The sequence below is a fragment of the Dendropsophus ebraccatus genome, chromosome 5, assembly GCF_027789765.1.
Source record: "Dendropsophus ebraccatus isolate aDenEbr1 chromosome 5, aDenEbr1.pat, whole genome shotgun sequence".
NCBI lineage: Eukaryota > Metazoa > Chordata > Amphibia > Anura > Hylidae > Dendropsophus > Dendropsophus ebraccatus.
The window spans coordinates 136,409,817-136,437,797 of NC_091458.1; the positions used below are offsets into that span (position 1 = coordinate 136,409,817).

A 27,981-nucleotide genomic window follows, 5' to 3' on the forward strand; every position below is an offset into this window, starting at 1 on the left:
TTCCCCATCAAACTCTACAGAAAATGCAGATTTACAGCTGATCTTGACTTCCCACATTGAAGTCAGTGGGGAAAATCCTCTGAACAAAGCGCTCTCATTTCTGCAGCATAAATGGTACTGATTTAGACTATGTGCAGATATTTCATGTAGCGTGTGGATGAGATTTCTATAAATCAAATCCTCTGTGCTATAGATTTTCTGCATGCGAACCTTGTGTGAACAATAATAATACAAAAAAATGACATGTTGCAAACACATTGTCAAAGGTTTTAATCGTTTGGCGGCTGGGCACTAAGACCCCCACCAAGTGCTAGAACCAGCAGGGAAAAGCACTCAGCTAAACACTTCACTCCTCACTGCTAAAGATGGGCTCCACCATGACAATCTGCAGTGTCCCACCCCTGTTACTGATTGGTTGAGTGGCAAATAGGCGGGCATGTCACATTGCAGGTCAGCACTGGGGCTTGTCCTTTTTTTTTGTGGCCCCGTACACACAAATGGAAATGTGAACAGGGCCATTTAAAAAAAAAAAAAAGGGAAGGAGTTTATTTTCCTATTTTTGTGCCCTGGTCTCCTGCCTTTTTTTTTTCCCTCAATGGCCCTGTTCACAATGGGACTTATAGGACACAACCCACCCTCCCCCCACACTGTATATTAGTTTTTAGTATCTGCATACGAAAGTGTTTCGCACAACTTTAATGCGGGATCCACCTGAAATGGCAGTGATGTCAGTGGGTATAGGTGGGTGTACCCGTGTGTTTGATCATAGGCTTGGGGTGAAAATAGAGGAAAATGTACATTATTTCCTTGTCTCAGTAGAGCTGTCATTCTGCTCCCTAGCGGCACTGAACCCGTCGGCGGCTTGCTATTTACCACTAATTCCCTGTCCCAGTTCAGACAGGTATTATTATAAAACAGCGAGAAGTTGATAGACTTTTATATAGGTGCCCAGACGACACATTCTGCTGTCATAAATGGACTATTAAGATAGAAAATTGAAGCCTGAGCCCTGGGAAAACTTTCATAATAACCTGTTACTGGAAATATTATTGCTAATGGAGCTCATAAGTTTTATAGTTTGTGAATCCGGGCTCCATGCTCATTTAGTATACTGGAAGGCTAGAATTACAATAGTGATTCCATCCTAGATAAAGGGGAGAGATGCATTTCCAGTAAAGCGTAATCCAACCCAGTTAAACGTATGGTGCCTGAGCTTAGATATTAGAAGGAAAAATGTCTGAGCTAATGGGAAGTGGAGACAATAGCAGGAAGAGAATGTGGTTTTACATGGACGGTACACAAGTCAAGCTGTGCCAGAGAGGACGATAGATGTTTAGGCGAATCTCCATGGATATACATGTTTACACTGTGCCAGGAAGTTCATTTGTAGGAAGTTATGGTGTCCGCTGGCAGGCTGTTACATATGTCATATATCTCACTTGTGTTTCCAAGCATCTTTCTGGAAAGTCACCACCATTCTGGTGGGAGGAGGGGAGCAGGCACTGTTTGTATTGAAAGTTTACTATACTCTGTCGAAACTGCAGCAACACGTTCCTGGTCAGTCCTAGCAACATTGCTGGACTGTTAGTGACTGCGTGCGGGGATTGATTCGAATAGTCGTTGTATTGTTTGTGCAGCCCTTCACTTTCCTCAGAGATGTGTGGACAATTATAAACAATTTTAGGCCTGTATAAAACATGTAAGAAACTGACTGCTAGTCCATTGGCTGATGGCTGGCTGTGTTACACAGGCCACTGTGCCTATTAATTGCCTTTAGTTATAGGGCTGTGTTCACACATTGCAGTTGAAGGCTATGTTCACCCACTGTTGAAATGACGGCCTTTAGTTAATGACAAATTATGGACGTTATTTTATGAATATGAGTTTGCTGTTAAGTGATGGCCGTCCAAAAAAAACGACCATCATTTTAACAGTGGTTGCACATAGCGGAATTGTGTATTTTATTTTTTTGTAACACTAAATCAATAATGAGAATAATCTGACGATGTTCAGAGCACAAAACTTAGGCTTCAGAAAATACACAGACTGTTCTACTGACCCTGATACACATTTGTAAAAAGTCTGACAAACCCGTGGTTTTTTGGCGGGATCAGCTGACTGTATGGTGGTCTCCCAACTCTTCTGCAACAGATGGGGTCGTGGGTGAGTTATATTACAGATCCATGACCCCAGAGCTGTCTGGCAGCAGTTTAAAGGGGGAGTCCCATCCCAATGCAAATACATTTACTTATCAAACTTTCCTTAACAGCATGAAAACTTGCCTGGTATATACATACAGTGCTGGCCAAAAGTATTGGCACCCCTGCAATTCTGTCAGATAATACTCAATTTCTTCCAGAAAATGATTGCAATTACAAATGCTTTGGTTATAAGATCTTCATTTATGTTGCTTGCAATGAAAAAACACAAAAGAGAATGGAAAAAAAGTAAAATTATTGATCATTTTACACAAAACTCAAAAAATAGGCCGGACAAAAGTATTGGCACCCTCAGCCTAATACTTGGTAGCACAACCTTTAGACAAAATAACTGCAAACAACCATCAATGAGTTTCTTACAATTCTCTGCTGGAATTTTAGACCATTCTTCTTTGGCAAATTGCTCCAGGTCCCTGAGATTTGAAGGGTGCCTTCTCCAAGCTGCCATTGTGAGATCTCTCCACAGGTGTTCTATGGGAATCGGGTCTAGACTCATCACTGGCCACTTTAGAAGTCTCTAGTGCTTTCTCTCAAACCATTTTCTAGTGCTTTTTGGGTCATTGTCCTACTGGAAGACCCATGACCTCTGAGGGAGACCCAGCTTTCTCACACTGAGCCCTACATTATGCTGAAAAATTTGTTGGTAGTCTTCAGACTTCATAATGCCATGCACACGGTCAAGCAGTCTAGTGCCAAAGGCAGCAAAGCAACCCCAAAACATCAGGGAACCTCCACCATGTTTCCATGTTTGACTGTAGGGACCATGTTATTTTCTCTGAAGGTCTCTTTTTTCCCCCTGTAAACTCTATGTTGATGCCTTTTTCCAAAAAGCTCTACTTTTGTCTCATCTGACCAGAGAACATTCTTCCAAAAAAGTTTTTGGCTTTCTCAGGTAGGTTTTGGCAAACTCCAGCCTGGCTTTTTTATGTCTCTGGGTCAGAAGTGGGGTCTTCCTGGGTATTCTACCATAGAGTCCCTTTCCATTCAGACACCGACGGATAGTACGGGTTAACACTGTTGTACCCTTGGACTGCAGGGCAGCTAGAACTTGTTTGGATGTTAGTCGAGGTTCTTTAGTCAACATCCGCACAATCTTTCGTTGAAATCTCTCGTCAGTTTTTCTTTTCCTTCCACATCTAGGGAGGTTAGCCACAGTGCCATGGGCTTTACACTTCTTGATGACACTGCGCACTGTTGACACAGGAACATGCAGGGATTCAGGAACATTCAACATTAGAGATGGACTTGTAGCCTTGAGATTGCTCATGCTTCCTCACAATTTGGCTTCTCAAGTCCTCAGACAGTTCTTTGGTCTTCTTTCTTTTCTCCATGCTCAATGTGGTACACACAAGGACACAGGACAGAGGTTGAGTCAACTAATCCATTTCAACTGGCTGCAAGTGTGATTTAGTTATTGCCACCACCTGTTATGTGCCACAGGTAAGTAATGGTGCATTTACACCAAACGATAATTGGCCCGATCGTACGATTAACGATGTCGGAGCAACGTTTTTTTTTTTCATAACGGTCAGCGTTTAGACGGTACGATTTATCGTACGGAAAAATCGTTTTGCGATCACGCGCCCGCAGCCCACCCGCCCCCACGGTCAACCGCAGCCCCCTGCGCCGCTGCTCCAATCGCCCCCGCCGCCCCGTCCGCGAGCATACGTTACCTGCTCCGCATAGCAGGTCTTTGAAATCCCCGACTCCCCTCTTCAGTGCATTGATTGGCTGAAGAGGTGAGCCGGGAATTTCAAACGGCTCCTCTTCAGCCAATCAGTGCTCTTCTTCAGCACTGATTGGCTGAAGAGGAGCCGTTTGAAATTCCCGGCTCACCTCTTCAGCCAATCAATGCAAGGCATCACTGATTGGCTGAAGAAGAGCCGTTTGAAATTCCTGGCTCCCCCCTTCAGCCAATCAATGCACTGAAGAGGGGATCGGAGCCGGCGCAGAGGGCTGCGGATGAGCGGGGGGCCGGGCTGCGGGCGGCCGGACTTTCGCGCGACGACTGTTTACACGGAACGATCAGCAAATTTTTTTCAGAACGACGATTTGATAACATGTTGAAAGATCAAAATGAACGATTTCTCGTTCGTTGTTTGATCGTTATCACGCAAATTCGCACGATAATCGTTACGTGGAAACGCACCTTAAGGGCCCTTTTACACAGAAAGATTATCTGACAGATTATCTGCCAAAGATTTGAAGCCTGAGATTTCTCCTCTTTTCAAATCCAGTCCTGGCTTTGGCTTCAAATCTTTGGTAGATAATCTGTTAGATAATCTTTCTGTGTAAAAGGGCCCTTACAGGTGCTGTTAATTACACAAATTAGAGAAGCATCACATAATTTTTCTAAGGGTGCCAATACTGTGGTCCACCCCCTTTTATATGTTTGGTGTGGATGTTTATCCAATTTGCCTTTTTGACATTTCTTTTTGTGGTTTTCCATTGAAGACAAATTAAATTAAGAGATTAATACCAAGGCATTTGTGATTGCAATCATTTTCTGGAAGAAATTGAGTATTATCTGACAGAATTGCAGGGGTGCCAATACTTTCGTCCAGCACTGTATATCCATCCTAAGATTCTAAAAGGCCGACTAGATGGACCAATTGATCTTTTTCTGCTGACAGTCGTCTTCTATGTTTGATATGCTGCTCTTTTCCTCTCTTTGTTGAGAGCTTGTTATCTAGGTTACCAACCACCACTCTGCTTTAACAGAAGTGGTTTGGCTGGTGTGTATATAGCCACTAAAGTAGTCCTGCATCCCCTTCATTCTCGGGATTGAGGGGATTTCAGAGGTCAGCGTCCTGGCAATGTGTCATCAGCTTTGGCTGTCCAGGCGTGAAGGGAATTGTAGTTTTGCAATAGCTGGAGGGCTACAGGATAATACCCTTTTCGAGTGTCCACCCTGTGTGTACATAAACTGCAACCTTTCCACATCAAAATCTGCAGCAACTCCAGACCGAATATCCACACTAAATCCACAGCATAAACATACTATTAGGGCACACTACGGAATCCTGATGGATAACTTACCGCAGATTCTGTGCACGCTCCTGCTTGAACATCTGGGTGTCCCATAGGCTTCGTTCTTGGCTCAGCCATGTCATGTCAATTCTCTGGGCGTACGGCAGAATCCATCTGACCATAGAATGGAGCCTATGGGACCGGCGTAACTTCAAGCGGGAGCACAGGGGGGCGAGCAACAGAATCCATGGCAAGTTTTACACATGATTTCCATAGTGTGAAAGGGTCCTTACAGGGGATCTGTTGTCTGATCTGACACGTCTATTTTAGTGAATACAGTGGTGCCTTGGATTACGAGCATAATTCGTTCCGGGACCGTGCCTGTAATCCAAATCCTGGGTCAGAGTACAGGGCTGTAGACCACGCTATACAGACCATGCCCCTCCCCCACTCCCCTCCCACTCAGTACAGGGAGCTCTTAAACCAAGTCACAATTTTGAAAAACTGTGAGCTCTTCTAGCAAAACGCCCTCAATCCAAGTTACTCTTAAACCAAGGTACCACTGTACTTGTATTTTCCTAGTCGCAATGCTTTGTGTTGTTTACTTGACAAAGGGGTGTGACCTTTCTCTGTCTTCCCTCATTGTGGACAGTGTCTTTTTTTAGGGACACGGTAAAGAATAGTGACCCCAAGTTGTCTGTTTATAAGGAGGTGTGTGCTGCAGCATTGTGATTTTATGGAAGATACAGGTAAACCAAGCTTATGTCTATAAGTGTACATACACCACAGATTATGTCGGTAGCTACCAGCAGTTTCGGTTCCTATTGAAAACACCTGTGGCCGGTCAGGAGCTTTTATGGGCCAGATGAATGCCGTCACCTCTGCCAAAGCGCACAGAACAATAAGGCTCTTTGTAGAGTGACCTATTGAGAAATCTACCGTACACAGCCCATGAAGTATATTTTTCTTTTAAAATGGGATTTTTTTACCCCGGGGCTAGAGATGCTTTTAGGGAAGAAATTAATTTTTTATTCTCCCGATTGTTGACGTCATGCAGCCATACCTGTCCCTATAATGGACCGGTATATTTGCATTTTATCAATAGTCTGATTGATCTATCAGGATGCCAAGCCATACATCTCACTTTACCTGTTATTTACAATACATGCGCTCTTGCCTCAAGGTCATAAACGGACATTTTCGGGCTGTAATTTCCTGGTGTGTGGGTGTATTCCAAGCTCTTTATTTAGGGAAAACACTGCCGGGTGATTCATGGCGTGCCAGTGGGTCTCCTAGATACTCGCTGCTTCTCTGATGATCAGGTCTTATTGCAGCTTTAGATTCTCCAAAACACAGAGGAGGTTGTTCACTTTGTGAATGGGACTGAATTGTACCCCGGCTCTCCCTGGCTGCACGTGGGCACGAAATCTAGGTTAGATGATCTAGCACAATGGGGCATTTCCCTGGGGATCTGTGTAATGAGATGCCTGTAATAGTCATAGACTATTGTTATCCCAAGTATTATAGAGTTGTATCTCGGCATACTCCCTCTTCTTAGGCCTTTGTTCTGGGCTTGCTCATGTGTTACTATGCACACACATATTTGCAGTTGTATGGAGAAGGAAACAAAGTCGCAGCATTTCACTGGCTGTTTTGTTGAATTGTTTTCAGCGCATTGATGTGTCTATACTGTTATGTTGCAGTTTTTTGGTTTGATTTTTTTACCCTGGAAGTTGAAGGAATCCCCATTCTCATAGAAACTTGCTTTGAGAATAGGAAGAGAGTGGCCATAAAACTCAGCCACTACTTTATTCTGGGGGAGATTTGTTGCCTGCGTAGCCTGACCCAGGACAACCAGTGTCCCTTCCCTTCAGTAGAAGTGACAATGCTAGCTGTCAGCGGCATCTGGAGGAACATTCATCTATATATGATGCGCTATGCATGATCTGTGTTCTCCTCTGAAATTTTCTTTCTTCCAAATCACCTGGTGCCAGAAAGTTACATGAAATTGTAATTTATTCCTATTTAAAAATATCAAGTCTTCCAGTACTTATTAGCTGCTGTATGTCCTGCAGGAAGTGGTGTATTCTGCTCATTCTGACACAGTGCTCTCTGCTGGCACCTCTGTCCATGTCAGGAACTGTCCAGAGCAGCAGCAAATCCCTATAGAAAACCTCTCCTGCTCTGGACAGTTCCTGACATGGATACAGGTGGCAGCAGAGAGCACTGTGTCAGACTGAAAAGAATATACCAGTTCCTGCAGGACATATATCAGCTGATAAGTACTGGAAGACTTGATATTTTTAATTAGAAGTTACAAATCTGTTTAACTTTCTAACATAAGTTAATTTGAAAGAAAATACTTTTCGCTGGCGAATCCCTCTAAGCTGTTTGACACAAATCTTTTAGGATTTCAGGTAACCCAAGTATGCCTTTGGAGTATACAGTAAACCTCCTGTTTGTGCCTTTACACAGAGAGATTTATCTGACAGATTTTTAAAGCCAAAGCCAGGGGTGGATTTGAGAAGAGGAGAAATCTCAGTCTTTTCTTTATGACCTGTTCCCTGTTTATAGTCTATTCCTGGCTTTGGCTCCAACAATCTGTCAGACAATCTCTCTGTGTAAAGGCACCATTAGATTGTCTATTGATGCCCGTCTGGCTCCTGCACTCTATGTCTGACCATGCAGGAACATTACTACTGACACCTGTGTAGATGAGTCCATACTGTAGTCTGGGGTATATATAGCGCTTGTGTCGGTGTGTACAGGAAGCTGGCTTTGTACTGGGTGTGTGTTGGTACTTCTGTATCCCAGTGTGGATTCCTGACACACCCAGCTTCTCTCAGCTGTCAGTCTGGGGTCCGGCTGCTGGATTGAGCTGTTTATAACCTGCCATGTGCTCGGGGACTATGACTGGCACTGTATAGACACAGACCTACCCGGACGGGTGAAGCTAAGTTATCCAAGGAATTCAGTACGAAGGAAAGCATGCACTGACAAAGTGTGAATCAATGGGGCATTCATGGCGGCAGAGAATGCTCAGCCTCATAGCCACCTCACATCCTTTATGTCTCACTGCCCGACTGTTTCCTTATAAGATTGTTTGTTTTCTAAGTCATCTGTATCTTATGGCTGCAGCCACTAAGCATAGATCAGGGATGGGGAACCTTCAGCCCTCCAGCTGTTGCAAAACTACAACTCCCATCATGCCTGGACAGCCAACTAGGATGTAGAAAGAAAACCCTTTCATGGTTTCTCAGGAAGAGATTAAAGGGGTTGTCCAGCAAAAATTTTTTTCTTTCAAATCAACTGGTTTCAGAAAGTTATATAGATTTGTAATTTATTTCTGTTAAGAAATCTCCAGGCCTCCCATACTTATCAGCTGATGTATGTCCTGCAGGAAATGTTTTATTTTCAGTCTGATACAGTGCTCTCTGCTGACATCTCTGGTCGAGACAGGAACTGTCCAGAGCAGGAGAGGTTTTCTATAGGGATTCATAGAAAACCGAGACAGAGTTCCTGACATTGGCAGCAGAAAGCATTGTGTCAGACTGAAAATAAAACAACACTTCCTGCAGGACATACAGCAGCTGATAAGTATGGTTACACTTGAGATTTTTTAATAGTAGTAAATTACAAATCTATATAACTTTCTGATATCAGTTGATTTGAAAGAAAAAGATTTTCGCTGGACAACCCCTTTAAGCATAGTCTTACATAGTCATGCTATACTGCTGTATAAAACGCCCACAACGGTCGCCCAGCCCCCAGAATTTTTCTTCAAAGGGCTTAAAATGTCAAATAGCAAAAGAAAATACTCACCAGCTCCAGTAATGATGTATTGACACATCATGTGACTTGTGCAGCCAATCACTGTGGGGCAGCTGTGAGGTGTTGACACCACTGAGGTCACTGTCTGGCCTCTGATTGGCTGCAGCAGTCAGGTGTCCTGACAACAGCATCTGAGGACAAAGGCTGCCAGGAAACCTGCTGGTGACAGGAGGGGGCGGGGCTATAAGGGGTTGTTTATATCGGCAAAAACTGCTATAAAATCACCAAATCAGTGCAGACTCTGATGGTGTTTTATGTGACTTTTCATGCAGTTTTACCCCCATTGATGTCAGTAGTCGCTTCCATAGGGAACTGGACTGAAAAGTCACATCACTTCAGTGACAAATAAACTGTGTTTTTAAACATTCTCCATTAAAAGTAATTGGAGACGGTTATATAGGGGGATGCTGCAGGGTGTTCATCTCCAGGCACTAGTATAGTGTGTGATAAAAGTGTAAGCTCTGTGGTCCAGGCACTTGTATAGTGTGTGTGAGTGTAAGCTCTGTGGTTGAGGCACTTGTGTAATGTGTGTGAGTGTAAGCTCTGTGGTCCAGGCACTTGTATAATGTGAGGGGTGAGTGTAAGCTCTGTGGTCCAGGCACTTGTATAATGTGAGGGGTGAGTGTAAGCTCTGTGGTCCAGGCACTTGTATAATGTGTGTGAGTGTAAGCTCTGTGGTTGAGGCACTTGTGTAATGTGTGTGAGTGTAAGCTCTGTGGTCCAGGCACTTGTATAATGTGTGTGAGTGTAAGCTCTGTGGTCCAGGCACTTGTATAGTGTGTGAGGGGTGAGTGTAAGCTCTGTGGTCCAGGCACTTGTATAATGTGTGTGAGTGTAAGCTCTGGGGTCCAGGCACTTGTATAGTGTGTGTGAGTGTAAGCTCTGGGGTCCAGGCACTTGTATAGTGTGTGTGAGTGTAAGCTCTGGGGTCCAGGCACTTGTATAATGTGAGGGGTGAGTGTGAGCTCTGGGGTCCAGGCACTTGTATAGTGTGTGTGTGTGTGTGTAAGCTCTGTGGTTGAGGCACTTGTATAGTGTGTGTGTGTGTGTGTGTGTAAGCTCTGTGGTTGAGGCACTTGTATAATGTGAGGGGTGAGTGTGAGCTCTGTGGTCCAGCACTTGTATAGTGTGTGAGCTCTGTGGTCCCGGCACTTGTATAGTGTGTGAGCTCTGTGGTCCCGGCACTTGTATAGTGTGTGAGCTCTGTGGTCCCGGCACTTGTATAGTGTGAGGGGTGAGTGTGAGCTCTGTGGTCCAGCACTTGTATAGTGTGTGAGCTCTGTGGTCCCGGCACTTGTATAGTGTGTGAGCTCTGTGGTCCCAGTACTTGTATAGTGTGAGGGGTGAGTGTGAGCTCTGTGGTCCCAGTACTTGTATAGTGTGAGGGGTGAGTGTGAGCTCTGTGGTCCCAGTACTTGTATAGTGTGAGGGGTGAGTGTGAGCTCTGTGGTCCAGCACTTGTATAGTGTGTGAGCTCTGTGGTCCCGGTACTTGTATAGTGTGTGAGCTCTGTGGTCCCGGTACTTGTATAGTGTGTGAGCTCTGTGGTCCCGGCACTTGTATAGTGTGTGAGCTCTGTGGTCCCGGCACTTGTATAGTGTGTGAGCTCTGTGGTCCCGGCACTTGTATAGTGTGTGAGCTCTGTGGTCCCGGCACTTGTATAGTGTGTGAGCTCTGTGGTCCCGGCACTTGTATAGTGTGTGAGCTCTGTGGTCCCGGCACTTGTATAGTGTGTGAGCTCTGTGGTCCCGGCACTTGTATAGTGTGTGAGCTCTGTGGTCCCGGCACTTGTATAGTGTGAGGGGTGAGTGTGAGCTCTGTGGTCCCAGCACTTGTATAGTGTGAGGGGTGAGTGTGAGCTCTGTGGTCCCAGTACTTGTATAGTGTGAGGGGTGAGTGTGAGCTCTGTGGTCCCAGCACTTGTATAGTGTGAGGGGTGAGTGTGAGCTCTGTGGTCCCAGTACTTGTATAGTGTGAGGGGTGAGTGTGAGCTCTGTGGTCCCAGCACTTGTATAGTGTGAGGGGTGAGTGTGAGCGTGAGCTCTGTGGTCCCAGCACTTGTATAGTGTGAGGGGTGAGTGTGAGCTCTGTGGTCCCAGCACTTGTATAGTGTGAGGGGTGAGTGTGAGCTCTGTGGTCCCGGCACTTGTATAGTGTGTGAGCTCTGTGGTCCCGGCACTTGTATAGTGTGAGGGGTGAGTGTGAGCTCTGTGGTCCCGGCACTTGTATAGTGTGAGGGGTGAGTGTGAGCTCTGTGGTCCCAGCACTTGTATAGTGTGAGGGGTGAGTGTGAGCGTGAGCTCTGTGGTCCCAGCACTTGTATAGTGTGAGGGGTGAGTGTGAGCTCTGTGGTCCCAGCACTTGTATAGTGTGAGGGGTGAGTGTGAGCTCTGTGGTCCCGGCACTTGTATAGTGTGTGAGCTCTGTGGTCCCGGCACTTGTATAGTGTGAGGGGTGAGTGTGAGCTCTGTGGTCCCGGCACTTGTATAGTGTGAGGGGTGAGTGTGAGCTCTGTGGTCCCGGCACTTGTATAGTGTGTGAGCTCTGTGGTCCCGGCACTTGTATAGTGTGTGAGCTCTGTGGTCCAGCACTTGTATAGTGTGTGAGCTCTGTGGTCCCGGCACTTGTATAGTGTGTGAGCTCTGTGGTCCCGGTACCGTGCCCGGTGTATGGCGCAGCGCTGAGGCCGGGGACATGGCTGTCTCTCCCGGGTACGGTGGTGTGTGGGGCGGGATTCCCGGTCCACCTGCTACTCCGCCGCCGCGTCTGGCCCCCTCCCCGGGCCGCGCTCGGTGTCAGGCGGAGGCGCTGTGCCCGTTATGTGAGGCGGTGCCAGTCCCGGAGGCGGTACCCGGTGATGGTGGAGGCGGCGCCCTGCACGGGAGGCGCTTCTTCTCCACTCCGTTTCCCGCAGACTTTCTTCTCACGGCTCGGTGCACGGACCCGGGAATAAGCAGGGCTGAGCCGGGACTGGCGCCAGGGAGCGGGACACACGGAGCGGATCGCAGCCGGCGTCTTCGGTGCGGCAGTGAGCGCGGACGCCGCTCCAGCCCTTTGTTCGGGGAAGTTTTTTTTCTACTCTTATTGTGAGGCGGCTGAGGAGATCCCGACACACTGCACCGGCAGCAGACAAAGCGCCGAGCCTGGTGAGCGGAGGGCTGGCACCGGGCGCACACAATGCCATGATGTGCCCCTCACAGGAAGCCGCACACGGTGCCCCTCACACCGAACTTCCTGTGTGTGAACTTCCAGGAATATCCGCTCACAGGCGCGATTCAAATCATAACAGCAGCACATCTGTGATCTGTCTGCAGCTGGAGAGCAGGATGCAGCTACCGCAGCGGAGACGGAGCGGTACCGGAGAGCCACCGTGTGGGAGCAGCCCAGCAGCCGGGCCTCACAGCCTCTGATCACACTGCGCTTCTCTACTGGGGGATCAGCAGCAATTTCCTATGGTCTGCTGACCATGACCTTGTAATGGGGACCGCAATGCATTGGATTACAGAATGGATGCAGCCTGGACTCTGAGACTTTCATAAGGACTTGGGGGCACAAGATGGGGAAGCCGCTCAGCCGCCCCGATTGTCTGCGCCAAAACCCGGCGTGTCTGGGAAAGGGGGAAGAAGAAGACGGTTACATTGAGGACTGCTATGTACCCCAGCGGTCCATCTATGACACCATGCGAATCAATGAACAGATCGACCAGGGATGTAAACTTAGTCAGCCCTCTAAGAGTACCATGGACCGAGCAGAAGTGGGCACCTTGTCTAGTAACGGTACCTTGGGGACGTCTAATGCCAGCGACGCCAAGGTACAGGAAACAAAAAAGCTGGATGAACGGGTGATATTCGATGCCCTCAAGTTGAGTAATGATACCCTTAAATCTGCCCCTGTGCCACCTCGTCGGAGGCCGAACGCCGAGCGTAAAGAAAACGTCAACCGGAGATCCTGGAAAGCATTTATTCCGCCAAATTTCCCAGACTTTGCAGAGCGCATGGAGGCCTCCTTGAGTGAGGTATCGGAGGCCGGCACCTCCAGTCACTCCCTGCATGACAAGACTGAGTTCAGTCAGCTGTTACCTGACAGCACCAAGCACTCACAATCCGAGTCCATTGCCTCCACTTCCAGTCAGATCCCAACTCCCCCACCACCACCTCTTCTTCCTCCTCCTCCTCCTCCTTCTTCTGCAGTCTCTGGAAATCCACGTTTGGAGCCCAGCGACTCGCGGTGCCAACATGTGCAGAGTTTCGACGACTACAATGACAGTGAGTATGAGCAGGATCCTTTGCTGGCACAAGAAAGCACATCAAGTTTGTGTCTGCGTTCCAAACCCGGCCACAACTTTCCTAGTGCCACCTGGCCGCGGGCACTAAAGAGCTTTATCAAGGGGAGCCTGAGTGATAGTCACCATAAAGCTGCTGAGATGGCTTACGAGGAGTGCGTGATTGAGACTCTGCCCTTATCTCCATGTCTAAGCGATGAAGTGCTAGATGAATCCGCTAATGTTCTTATTGTGCCAAATCTGAGAGAGAAGACTGAGTCAGAGCTGAAGTTTGAGGAGGATGAACTGAAAATCCTGATGGAAGCAGAAGAGGAGTGGGAAGACATGGCTTCCGGAGGGGCTTGTCATACTGTGACAGTGTGTGGTGATGGACACATGGAGGACAGTGGCCTGCTTGGGTTTATTGAGGGGTCTCCGGGTATGATTGGCTCTCTAAGTAATCTAGACTCCATTACTTCTCTCCTTGATCGTGCGGTCACACCGGAGACCTGCCACTGGCCAGACACCAGTAAGGACTATGGCTGTTACTCAGCTGTCAGTGCTGAAAAAGCCCCAAGGAGGAGATACCAGAAACTGGGCAGCTATAGCGATTCTGAGTCGGACTCCGATTCTGACCAGTTGTTCTTGGATTTGGAGCAGCAGTGCCTGGCGGGAGCGGCAGATGAGCCTCATGAGTCAGTCCCTGAGAACGGAGAGAGCCCGCCATCTGTGGAACCTGTTAGTAGTCAGGATGGCAGGGAAGGGTCACAGCTAGACACCCTGCAAGACCACACTTACTCTAAAGATATCTGTACAGCCTCCATCACGACAGATATAGTACTAGACAGTGACATAGACTTGCCTGTGCCTGGTAAACTAGCACCTGTCGTAAACGCACAACAGCCGACCGAACCTCACACGCAAGTCGACACAACTACCTGCTTCACTCCAGAATCAGATCCCTATCATGGAAGTCCTTCAGGGGACGTAGTGACAATTGCTAATACAGTATCAGAGGAGACGTTGACTTGTGCTGACGTATCGAACCTTCCTTCACTACCAGTGGAATGGGTAACATCCGGCTATAGTGAAGGACTGGCACTGCCAGAATCCTCAGAGTCGCTGGACGTTCCACTTCCATGTGACGTTACTGACCTTGTTCTAGAACAGGTAGAGGAGACCCCCACCCCCATTCATGTTCCCCATACAGAGTCCCACTCCCCTGTGTGTGACTTGGAAAGAGATTCATGTTTGGGTAGTTCAGAGCAACCAGATGAGTCTTGGACGTGTGAAGCTTCATTTCAGAGCACAGATATTATTTCAACAGACTCTTGTGAGGAGGTTTCCGATGGCGTGGAGCCGACAGGCTCTACCACAACACACAGGTGCAGTAGCCTACCCGATGAAGTGACAGATGATAGTCTGCAGAGTTCCACATCTGCTAGTGAACTGCAGGAGCTTCCCGATGACAGTGGAGGTAACGCTGAGGACATGGCCAGGCTAAACCAGATACAGAACACCTTGTATGAGATGGTGGTAGACAATGGGGTTACAAATAAGTTGATTCAGTCCGCCTCCTTTCAGGTCAGCGATCAGAACGTGACCCCTCTTCAAGCTATACATGTAGGACGTTCAGGGGTGCTTACACTATGTGATGGTGCAAATGAGTTAAGTGTAGGGGTGACCATCTACACCTGTGCAGAAGAACAACATGATGTTAGAGATGAAAGGACTGTCCCAGTTATCCCAGTGGAGTCCACAATGAAAGAAGTCAGTACAGATATCTCAGTGTATACAGACACGTGGGGCAGTTTAGCGAGTGACATATCCCTACCGGAAGCTGAGGCCTGTACGGCCCCGGCATCTTCCCAGTCATCTGACCACCTAGTGGATGAGCATCAGGACTCCGTTATTTTCAGTGGCCTTAACGGACTTAGCTTAGAAGCCTGTACCTCCCAGGAATCAAGGTTACAGGATGACTTTAGTGACTCTCTAAGTGCTCATGATTTGGACGGTGCACAGAATTTCTTCACTCCGGGGGAAATTGCCGAAGAACATTACAGTCTAGAATCTAGTGAAGTCAATTCCCTTGCCGTTCTGCATGGGGTCACTTTGTCCTGCAGCGAGATTGACACTTCTCCCGAAGCCAACATTGAATTTAGCAAGTCATCAGAAACTGCACAAGGCTCCTCATCTGCCGAACTTAATGTAAGTGCAAAAAGTCTCGTACAGTCGTCTGAAGAGCACTGCAAGGACACTGTGTGCTTAATGCAAGTTAATGAAGAACAGCTCGGGTCTTCTGTGCCTTCGCCCAGTCAGGGAGACATTGGACTGGAGCTTGTGTCTGAAGGGCTCGGTGCACGTGCTCATTTGTCACTTGTGAGTGACAGCTGCTCTCTGTCTGTAAACACAGAGGACAATAGTCTGGCATCAGAGGAAGAAGGGGGGGCCTGTCCCGTATTACAATCCGAGGAGATCATCAATACAGGACAAGTGGACCATGACCCCAGTGATAGAGAGGTACTGTACATCTAACATCCGTACTGAATTATCTATTGCTCCCACTCCTCCTTTCTATACTAATCCCCTTTTATACCATGACTTTGGGCTTAGCGCATTGGTAAATGTTTCCTTATAAAGAGAAGATGAGACCTGCTGGTTGCATAACTTGGGCGATGACTACATTCTGGATTTGCATACAGTTTGTTCACCCAATGGTTAATTATAGATCACTAGTGCACGGTGCTTTTCATAGCACGCTGTAGGCGGAGAGCTGCAGCACATCAAGTACAGAGAAATCTGCTGCTGTGCAAGGAATTTCTAGGAGCTGAGGTTTCTGTAGAGGGGGATATCCATTAATATATACACTAACTGGGCTGACCTCCCTTGTATCTCCTGCCTCCCACCCCTCACTTACTGTCATGTGCACGTGGCTGCAACATGAGCTTCTCTAACTTTGGAATCTGCTAAAGTGTCTTTTCCAACAGGAGGGTAATTGAAATGCATAGAGGACCTATGTTATATCACTCCAGAACAGAGACTAATTTTTTTTTTCTTTTTGCTCGGATCTAAACCTTTTTCCTCTGTAGTTGCTACGATACCATCCCTTTCATTTACACGCTAGTTACCTATATTGTCTGTTCTCTATAGAGTGCAGTAGTTTAGACACCGCTGTTCTGCTACTGTACGTACTAAGCTTATCGCCAGGAATGGTCCCAGCAGTCGAGTGATCTGTGACTACTGACGTGCGGGAGGAAACCCGGCAAGCTGTGCCCTTACTATACAACAAAGAAGAGGTCAGATGGTTAATATGGCCAAAACTGGCATTTTTTAAATTATCCTTTTATATAGATTTGTATTATTGTAGACAGTTCTTTTTACAAATTACTCAGTGTAGAGGCAAGGGGCCATAAATATGTCTTTTAGCTAGGAGGGGATGTGAGGCTGGCTTAACCCGTTCTGTTTCACTCTGGTGTTTTACTACCACACCACAGGGAAACGTCACCAGAACAACACGGTGTAAAGTAAAACTGGCTCAGTTGCCCCTAGCAACCAATCAGATTCCACCTTTCATTTTCCAAAGAGTCTGTGAGGAGTGAAAGGTGGGATCTGATTGGTTGCTAGGGGCAACTGAGCCAGTTTCACTTTACACCATGTTTGATAAATCTCCCCCTTTATAACCCTATTACACATACTGTCCACCTAATTTTGGACCACCCTGTATATATATATATATATATATATATATATATATATATATATATATATGTGTGTGTGTGTGTGTATATATATATATATATATATATATATATATATATATATATATATATAGATAGATAGATAGATATCTTATATATGAATTAGATTTGTCAGAACATTTTAGGGTATATGCACACAAAGTAATTGTCGCCGAAAACTTCATGCGTAATCCGCCACTCATCCCCATGCGCCCCTGCTTCCCTCTCTGCCGGCTCCATTATATACTCTCCTCCCAAATAATTGCCTTGTCAATTCTTTGGACGGACGACGGAATCCGCCCAAGCATGTAGTGGAGCCTATGGAGCTGGCGAAGAGGTAAGCGGGAGTGCGCGGGGACGAGTGGCAGGTTCCACACTGAGTTTTCGGCATTCTCGTCTTCCAGTACTTATCAGCTTCTGTATGTCTTGTAGGAAGTGGTATATTCTTTCCAGCCTGACACAGTGCTCTCTGCTGACCTCTCTGATGTGACAGGACATGTGCAGAGCAGTAGCAAATGACCCATAGAAAACCTGTTCTACTTTCACAGACAGAGGTGGCAGCAGAGAGCACTGTGTCAGATTGGAAAGAATACACCACTTCCTGCAGGCCATACAGCAGCTTATAAGTACTAGAAGACCTGAGATTTTTTTTTAATAGAAGTAATATAAACATTTGTATAATTTTTTTTTTTTTTTTTAGTCCAGTTGATTTGAAAAATTTTTTTTTTTAAGGAGTGCCCCTTTAAGCAGAAGAGCCTGTAGCAACTAATCATAGCTTGGTTATCCTTTCTAGGACTGTTGCGGAAACCTAAAAGCGGCACTGTTGTTCTTTGCGACAGGCAACAAGGTTATTGTTTCAGTTTGTCAGTCTTGATACACAAAACCTATCACTTTGACGCTTCTGAATTGTTATAAATCTAGGCTAGCTGCTTCAGGCTAGAACATTCTTATTGAAACTCTTCCCTAAAGAGAATCTGTCACTAGGTTTATTCCACCTTAAAGAAGCAGCTCACAAAAAAAAAATTTATTGGTCCCCCCTGCTAGGCGCTGGCGCGTGTACTCACCGCAGCTGATCGGTGTCCTGCGCAATGGCTTCATTCCGTTCCAGCGGCCCCGTTCTAATCCGGCTTGTGTTAATGCCATCCACTGCTGTGACCTCTCTTCTGTCTCCTGTGATTGAACGCCGGAAGTCAGACTTACCAATGCATTCTCTATGGGAGCACCGGACTTCTGGCGTTCAATCACAGGAGACAGAAGAGGGGTCACAGCAGTGGATGGTGTGAGCGGGGCACCGATCACCTGCGGTGAGGGGGGGCTTAGCTGTTCTTCTAATATGCAGGAGAATAGGATTCTTGCCACACCCCTCCCTCCAGCAGCTGATTGACAGGTGACAGCCTACACAGCATGGATAGATAACTGCCAATCAGCAGCTGGTGGGTGGAATTTTCTGCTTCTCATGAATATTGAGGACTACTGGGCTCATGCACATAATGGAGAGGACTACTTATTACCCATGTTATTCAGGAGGAGATCTCCGAATTAGCTGCACAGAACAATGTAAGTGATCCATCATTCTGTTCAGCTTCTCTGTCACTAGTTTATGCTACCCTGAATTAGGACAGCATATACCTTCTGACAGTCTCTTTTATATTCCATACTAATTACCAGGGATATAAGTCAGACTCACTTTTTTTTTTTTTTTTCTTGTAATGAGTTCTACATTTGCTATATGGGAATATTTGCACTAGAATTTAGTTCACATACTTTGTTCGAATAGGGAAATAAAACTGGAATCCACTTGGATCAGTTTTTCCATTGACTTCCATTAAAAAAAAAAAAAACTAAAAAGGATCAAAACGGGTGCTTGTTTTTATTTATTTATTTTTTAGTGTACTCAAAAACGTTGTTGACCACATTTTTGTGTTAAAAGTAACCATTTAAAATTGGATACGTTAAAGGGACGGCAAAAACTTGTGCTTGTGGTGTCACAGTTGTATCCTCTTTTTTTATAAGCCATATTATCTTGTGTAATAAAGGTCATTAATAAATTAATTAATTAATAAAAGGTCATTAAGGTAGTCCAGCAAAAATCTTTCTATCGCTGTACCCCCTATCACATATTGATTTGCAGTCACCATGTTGCCTTTCACATTTCATCCTGCTTTCTGTCCTACTGTGCTTGGCTAACAATCCCATGATGCATCAGTGCAATATCAAACAGGCAGCTAGAGCCAGGACCACCTCTGCCTGCTGGGAGGACACTGTAATAATCCTCAGTTCTATATTCTGCTAAATAGGTATACAGTCAGGAAGGCTGAACTGTCATCTGCTCCAATATAACTGCATGTCAGAAGCTGTATAGGCATCAGCAGGGTCATATTTACAGCTTTTGCTGGCCTAGGCCCTGATCCTGAATACGCCCCTATTGAAGGCCCTTTTGCACACTACATCATTATAATTAAAGAGTCACTGTCAGGAAAAAAATTTTGCAGAAATCAATAGTCCAGGCGATTTTAAGAAACTTTGTAATTGTGTTTATTAGGCAAAGATGCCATTATCTGCATTCAAAAAGCCTTTTCCCAGGCCCCTCCTCCCTTCCCTCCTCTTCTTTCTGTCATCCACTGCTCAGAATCAGGAAATCTCAATCAGACGCGTCCTGTCTGTGCTATGGAGAGGGGAAGGGGGAGGAGAGACGGAGGAGAAATGTTGGCAGCAGAGAACAAAGGATTACACCCAGGGGGAGCTATTCAGAGTGCTATTTTGAGGTCAGATAGGTCTGTGGTGACATCAGAGGAGAGAGTCGGGTAATGTAGCTTTTAATTAACTCTTTGTTGTCCTGTTTTGGTGTCTCATTTCCCTCTCTCCATAGGAGAACAATAAAGACAGGGGGAGAGCTTTAAACTGCTTTTTCATGATAAAAAAAAATTCATTTTTCGGCTAATAAACCCAATTACAAAGTTTCTTAAATTCACCTGTACTATTGATTTCTGCCAAAAAAAAAAATTCACGACAGTGACACTTTAACTGAAGAAGTACGATTCTGCAATATTTAAGGGAAGCATTAAAGGGAACCAATTTTCCCAATTGGGTTCATATGGTTCCCTGGAGCAATGTATAAAGCTCCTCCAGCAGCCGCGGCACATACTGGCCGCAGCTGCAGCAGGAGCTTTATACCGGGGAAAAATGACTTTTATTCCCCCGGCTCGTGACAGACACGGGCGGGGAAGTAGTCATATGGGTGGCTCCCCACCCCTATCTAGTCACAGCGCTCTGCCTGTCAGCTCTAGTAACGGACCTCTCTGCCTGTCAATCATTCCCGTGGAGCGCGCTGACCGGCAGAGCGCGGTGACTAGACACAGGCAGGGAGCAGATCAGTCTTCCTGACGGTATACCTACAGGGCTCCAGACTAAAAAATTTACCTGGGAGCCATTGGCTCCTAACCTGAAAAATTTAGGCGCCAAATAGAATATTTGGTCGCCAACATTTTAAACCATGTAAAATTAATGTTATGTTAAATGGGATTTATTGTGTGCAGAGGCCACGGCAGCATCCTCCTCCTCCTCCTTTAGATCCTTTCTTTTCTTAGTTTGAAAACGTTCAACATGGAAACTTGCAACTTGACAACCATATACACTCTGACTCAGTACTTCAGCCTCACTTGGCTAGCCTTTTAATGAGGCTTACTCTTCTGAACTTGAACTTAAAGGGAACCCGTCGACCCCCGTACCGGGGTGACAGGCTCCCAACCCCCCCGTTAGAACCCCCTATACTCACCTCATCTTCACCCCACTTCTGAAGATGGTCGGGTCACGGAGATCTCAGCCGCTGCAGCCCGGCGTGCGCTGAGAGATGAGTCCAACGCTCATAGAGAATGACGGGAGAGTCCAGCGCTCCGTCATTCTCTATGAGCGTTGGACTCATCTCTCAGTGTGCGCGTCAGGCTGCAGCGGCTGAGATCTCCGTGACCCGACCATCTTCAGAAGCGGGACCCGGCGCGATGAGGTGAGTATAGGGGGCTCTAACGGGGGTTGGGAGCCTGTCACCCCGTCACCGGGGGAGACAGGTTCCCTTTAAAAGCTTGCAACAGTCTATACATACTGAGCTAGACTTATGACTGCAGCCATAGTGACCCCCCACAAGATGTGTATATAGATAGATATATCTCTCACCTAGTGACTAATGCAAGGGACCCCCTACAATACAGACACCTGAGGGGCCCTGATAATAATAATTGTGCATATATCTATCTCCCAGTGTCTGCAGCCAGTTTGCCCTACACTTATAGATGGCCCCCTCCCCTTATAGATGACCCCCTCTACCCCCATTATAGATGCCCCCTCTCCCCCCCCCATTATAGATGCCCCCTCTCCCCCCCCCCCCATTATAGATGCCCCCTCTCCCCCCCATTATAGATGCCCCCTCTTCTCCCCCCCTTATAGATACCCCCTCCCCTTATAGATGACCCCCTCCTCCCCCATTATAGATGCCCCCTCCTCCCCCCATTATAGATGCCCCCTCCTCCCCCCATTATAGATGCCCCCTCCTCCTCCCCATTATAGATGCCCCCTCTTCTCCCCCCCTTATAGATACCCCCTCCCCTTATAGATGACCCCCTCCTCCCCCCATTATAGATGCCCCCTCCTCCCCCCCATTATAGATGCCCCCTCCTCCCCCCATTATAGATGCCCCCTCTTCTCCCCCCCTTATAGATACCCCCTCCCCTTATAGATGGCCCCCTCTCCCCCCCTTGAAGATGGCCCCTCTTCTCCCCCCATTATAGATGCCCCCCTTCTCTTCCCCCCATTATAAAGCCCCCCCCCCTTTCCTCTATGCTAAGCAATATTTAAAAAAAACAAACACACAAACTCACCTGACAACCCGCTCCCCCGGCGATCCTCTTCTTCTTTGGACGCTGTCCCCGGCTGATGCGCGGCTGCCGGGGGTGTCCCGTCCTATCCCCGGCAGCGCGGCGCATCAGTGAGCTCCCTGTACGCCGGGGCTGTGACTTCTGACACAGGAAGCGTCTCTGACGTGCGCTTCCTGTGCCGGAAGTCAGGGCCCCAGGCAGCTCACTGATGCGCCGCGCTGCCGGGGATAGGACGGGACACCCCCGGCAGCCGTGCATCAGCCGCGCATCTTAAAGAGACAGCGCGCCGCCGCCGGGGCCAGTCGCAAATGGCGCCCAGATTAATAAATCTGGGCGCCATTTGCAAAATGTCAGTCGCATTGGCGACCATTTTGGTCGCCATCTGGAGCCCTGTACCTATTTAGCAGAATATAGAACTGAGGATTGTTACAGTGTCCTCCCAGCAGGCAGAGGTGGTCCTGGCTCTAGCTGTCGGTCAGCCCGCTCCTGGGGAATGATTGACAGGCAGAGAGGTCTGTTACTGGCAGAGCGCTTTGACTTGCTAGGGGCGGGGAGCTGCCCAGATGACTACTTCCCCGCCCATGTGTGTCACGAGCCGGGGGGATAAAAGTCATTTTTCCGCAATATAAAGCTCATGCTGCAGCCGAGGCCGGTATGTGCCGCGGCTGCTGCAGGAGCTTTATGCATTGCTTCAGGGAACCATATCAGCCCAATTGGGCTGATTGGTTCCCTTTTAACTAGTGACAGAGATGCTGATCAGAATGATGTATCACTTTTTCTGTGCAGCTGTTTCTGAGGTATCCTACTAAATAACACGGACAATTAGTAGTCCTCTCCTTTATTTGTGTGAGCTCAGTAGTTCTGGATATCTATGGGCACCAGCAAACTCCGCCCACCAGATGCTGATTGACAGTTATCGATCCACGCTGTGTATAGGCAGTCAACTGTCAATCAGCAGCTGGAGGGTAGGGTAGGGGGGTAATGGTGCAGTACTAATCCTATTCTCCTGCATATTAGGAGAATGGCGGAACAGAATGTTGTTAGTAATACACTGTTCTATTCAGCATTTCTGTCACCAGTTTATGCTGCCCTCATTTAAGACCGCATAAACCTAGTGACAGATTCCCTTTAAACCTGTAGTGGTGCATGCATCTGGTGTTTACCTCCTACCTAGATAGGAGTCAAGCGAACCATGTCACTTGTGCACGCAGTATCCTGGTGATGCCCCCAGCTCAAGTTTAATCAGTCTGTTCCTTTTCATGAATATAATCCCATTACTTCATAGACTTCCTGCTCTTTAGAGAATGGGAATCTGATATTATTCAGACATTTAGATGGCACAGCATTCAGGTTTTCAGATACTGGTATCCTGAGGAGTACGTCAATGACTCAGGAGAAACATTTTTTAATTGAAATATAAACTGCACCCACTGCTTGACCATTATAAAAAAAATCTGCCTAACATCCAATGAATCCAGGGAAAAAAATTTTACTAAATGAAGAGTCCTTCCCCGTTGTAGCTACCCCATGTAGTTGTAAACTATTGGTAGGCTATAGTCCTAGACCTACATTTTTAGGTCTTACCTGCAGTTCACATGCATATACTATGGCTAGCACAACCAAAAAGGCTGTGTCCCCACATTGCGTTTTTAAGATAAGCGCAGTGCAGGAAGGCAACCCTGCACTGCCACCTCTAGCGATCATGTGATGGTGACTTAGAGGCTGCCGTGCCACTGAGGATGCCAGGACACAGACAGGAGCGGGGAAGGATACTGACGGCTCTGCACCTGTCATAGCTCTCATCTCATAGAGCAGCACTCATTTGCTGTGTTACTTCGGGTCGTGTAAAAGAACCCTTAAGGCAGATTTAGGCAGATATCAACCCAGTGATCAGCCAAGGAGCGAGTGACTGTTCATGTGTTTGCTGATCTTTGTCTTTCAACATGTTTTAACACAACATCATCGTGTAATAGCTGATGTGCGGCCAATGGCTGGTGAAAGCATGGGCTGCAGTGACATCGATAATAATAATGTAATAGGCTCAGTAAGCATCGGGCCGCCTAATACGGCCTCTACTGTCTGACCCCAATGGGGTTAGGTGACTCTCCTGTTTAACCCAACGTAACCCTTTTCCTTTCTGGGCACGGTTTTTCTGTGATGTGAGACCACACAATTCATCATCATCTATTCATACTGTGTAATGTAGCCCGTGGAACACCAAGGCCATCATTTCTGTTCTAGAACCAGGTTTCCTATATGTTGGTGTATGATGTCAACTTGGCTGAGGGCTATGACCTGACCCTATTACTGAAACGGTCCGCCGAAATGATACCATCCTCTAAAAAAGATGCATTTATATGCTGTGGAGTAGTTACAATAAAGAAAGTTAGGCTTTATTTCTACCTATTTATGAATCCTATATAAAGACACAATGGTATTATACATGTATAGTACAGTGTCCAGCCTTGACAATGTGCGGTCTCAGGAATAAACAGACAATTTAGGTTCATAGAGCGGCTGAAGTGCTGCCGGTAAGCTCTGTAAGCTCATTTCCTCCTTTTTCCTGAGATGCCGCCCTTCCTTTGCAGTTTTGCCTGTATTCTCGATATTGTCCCGCTTACGACTGTGATCCAGAGACCTGCTTTATGTATGTGCTTATTGTAATAAAAGTCGAAGACAATATGTTGCAAAAAAAATGAAGATTAAATTACATTTTGTGTTTGTCGAACGTTATTCTAATTCTTACGTCTTTCTCTCAAGGTTTTTCAAAAGGAGCAGGTGGATTCTCTACAGGTTAGGCTGCAGCAAGTCAATGGCCTCGGTCAGGGTTTGATTCAGAGCGCAGACAAGAACTGTGATGTGCACGGACTGGAACACGACACCGAGGAACTCAACACCAAATGGAACACACTGATCAAAAAGGTAAGACCTTCATAGAGGAGAAGCTGTCTGCAGCAGGAAGATTTTACATAGAAGTCTATGGTTCTCCTGCTTTCTGACAGCCCATCTCTGAATCAACACTTTACATTGCACAGAGATGTGGTGGGAGGATTTAGATTTAATTTCCAGTGAGAGAGACTGCATGTGGGTGTTAGAGATGAGACCATCTGACTTGTACAGCTTGGAACTGTTTCGCAGAACCTGCTGTTAAATCACATTCTTGTTTGAACGATGCCAGACCCTTCCTCCCCCTAGCGCCTTGTCACCTAAGATTGCTATCTTGCAGCGAGTGATGAAAAATTGTTTGCTACACAGGTGTCAGAGCGAGTGACACAGCTCCAGGAGGCCCTACTGCATTGTGGGAAGTTCCAGGATGCTCTGGAACCGCTGCTCAGCTGGCTCACCGACACCGAAGACCTGATCGCAAACCAAAAGCCGCCCTCTGCCGAATACAAAGTGGTGAAGGCGCAGATCCAGGAGCAAAAGGTACCGGACCAGGAGAGTCACTTGAAGCTAAATGAAATGCAAATGGCTCCGTAAGCTCGGTACACATATGCATTAATAAATGCACATCAATGTATCTACATATAATCGTCATCAATGTGTCAATGACAGGCCCTCGATTGTGAGATCAGTTGGGACGTAACTCCTGTTAGGAGATTGCAGAGGACAGGGCACTCAGCTGCTGCCTCTTCATTGTTTACGGAAGAGAGTTTTGCCTCTATACGTTTCATTCACATGAAACCGTGGCGGGGCCTTGGTCTTGTATCCATAATAAAGATACTTAAATGTTGCAGCCTAAGGCCTAACTTACATGTCCAGTAAATTGTCCTATGGCCTGTTAAATCCTATGTGTGCTTTCACACCATCTGTGCCATGATCCTTGCCGCAAAAAAAATAGGACAGGTCATAGTGTGGATCACGGCACAGATGCCTCTCCCTGCTCCTGTCGCCCTCTTCTATTTTTCCTGCTCCTGTCTCTACCCGCTCCGGTCTCTTCTCCACTCCTGTCATCGGCTCCCATCTCCCCCGCTCCTGTCACCTGCTCCCATCTCCCCCACTCCTGTCAGCCCCAGCGCCTCCCGACCCCAACTCAGCACATCCAATTGGATGCAATCAACAGACATCCAGTGTCCAGTGTTTTTCACAGAGTGGACATAATCACGCTCCTTGAAAAACACTGGACATGTGAAAGAGCCCTTACAGCCATTTGAATGAGGCTTAAAGCGAATGTACCACCAGTACATCGCTTTTTTTTACACAAATAGACTGGTGGTGATGCAGGGATGCCCGGTCCTTTTTTGAACCGCCGCCCAGTTCCTACGCAGGATGCTGTTCTATTACTGAGCACCAGCCCGACATGAAGCACCAGAAGTGGGTCGGCCGACCCCAGTGTAGTATATCATTGTGGGGTGGCCTTTTTCTCTATGTAGTTTTTAACTGCATTTGGTGACATGCTTTACAGCAAACTTCATGGACATAGATGAACATGTCCAGTCCCCATTCTTTGTACGGGACACACCTGAAGGTGATTCCACAAGGAGGGGGAAGCAGAGATGTTATTGTTTTCTAACTATTCGTGTCCCCTTTTGCTGTAATGCTGTTCAGATCACTTTCCAGCAGCCCCTACACTGACAGAACAGGAAGTCTCAGCTTAGTTTTAAGCCTAGTAGCCAAAATGAAATGGTTTACACTGTCTGTTACCACTTGTAGCTCCTACAGCGTCTCCTGGATGATCGCAGATCAACTGTGGACATGATTCAGGCTGAAGGTACAAGGATTGCAGAGGGCGCTGATCCTGCCGATGGGGAGAAGATAAGTCGCCAATTGGTGACCCTCAAGGAAAGGTGGTCGTCTCTGCTGCAGAAGGCACAGTCAAGGTAGGGTTATCTACGGTCAGTAGTGACTTGGTGAAATTTCTTAGGTATATTACATTATATTTTTAATATATTCATGTGCTTCGATGTTAATGGGTAAATTGGCCAGCAGTGCACTCACCGTATAGAATAATGTCTGTAATTCATTATGAGCGTCCCAAACATGACCATTATTTACAACACGCTTTTGCAAAATACAGGCGGGTTTTTTTATGTGTTCACGTCTGTTTGTTTGTTTTTTTTTGCTTAAAATTATTGTCGTATATAGCTTTTATTTCACTGTGTGAAGACCACCACTGTGTGTAGCTGCTGTATGTCCGGCAGGAAGTGTTGTATTCTCTCCAGTCTGACACAGTGCTTTCTGCTGCCATCTGTTCTTGTCCAGTAATTATCAGCTGCTGTATGTCCTGCAGGAAGTGGTGTATTCTTTCCAGACTGGAGAACAGGAGAAGTTGTCTATGTACATTTGCTACTGCTCTGGACAGATCCTGGCATGGACAGAGGTGGCAGCAGAGAGCACTGTGTCAGGAAGAATACACCGTTTCTTGCAGGACATACAGCAGCTGATAGGTACTTGAAGACTGGAGATTTTAAAATAGAGGTAAATTACAAATCTGTATAACTTCAGACACAAGTTGGTTTAAAAGAGAACCATTTTTGCCAGAGTTTCCCTTTAATATACTAATATTATAGTAATTATGGACTGTGATTGTTGGCCAAGTGCGTTTGAGGGGCCCAAATAAGCAATTGAACAAGATGTGTGTGTGTGTTGTGTGTTATACTGTATATTTTTCTTCTCTATGTAAATGGAACTTCTTTTTCACGTAACATTACCATTGTGTTCTTTTCTGTACAGACAGAAACAACTTGACGACATATTAGTTTTAGCCAAGCAGTTTCATGAAACAACTGAACCCATATTTGACTGGCTTTCTGCCACCGAGAAGAAATTGGCAAATTCCGAGCCAATCGGCACTCAGACAGGAAAAATTCAGCAACAGATTGTACGCCACAAGGTAACCATGGGGTGAAGGGGGTGAAATAATAGGAACAGAACAGTATATACAAATACACAATGCAATATTTTCTTACATAGAAGCCCCCTTGTCACATGTCACATATACATTACATATTTTCTTTGTTTTCTTTCATAATTTTTATATAATTTATCATTCATCATTTTACAGCATGACATTTTTTTGTTTTCTTTTGTGTTATTTTATTTTAATTATATTGTTTATTTTTTACTATATTATATTTTATTGTATTGTTTATTTT

The 27,981-nt window shown here is 46.5% G+C and overlaps 1 protein-coding gene across 11 annotated transcripts in view; it reads left to right on the top strand.

Annotated features, from left to right (window-relative positions):
- Positions 1-27,981, top strand: part of MACF1 (microtubule actin crosslinking factor 1) — a 177,205-nt gene that overhangs the window by 106,730 nt on the left and 42,494 nt on the right. For all 11 annotated transcript variants that reach the window (XM_069971385.1, XM_069971392.1, XM_069971386.1 and 8 more), the window contains 4 exons: positions 24,647-24,808; positions 25,142-25,312; positions 26,540-26,706; positions 27,560-27,719. In XM_069971385.1, the coding sequence (XP_069827486.1) occupies positions 24,647-24,808; positions 25,142-25,312; positions 26,540-26,706; positions 27,560-27,719 (660 nt within the window). The remainder of the gene's footprint in view (positions 1-24,646; positions 24,809-25,141; positions 25,313-26,539; positions 26,707-27,559; positions 27,720-27,981) is intronic.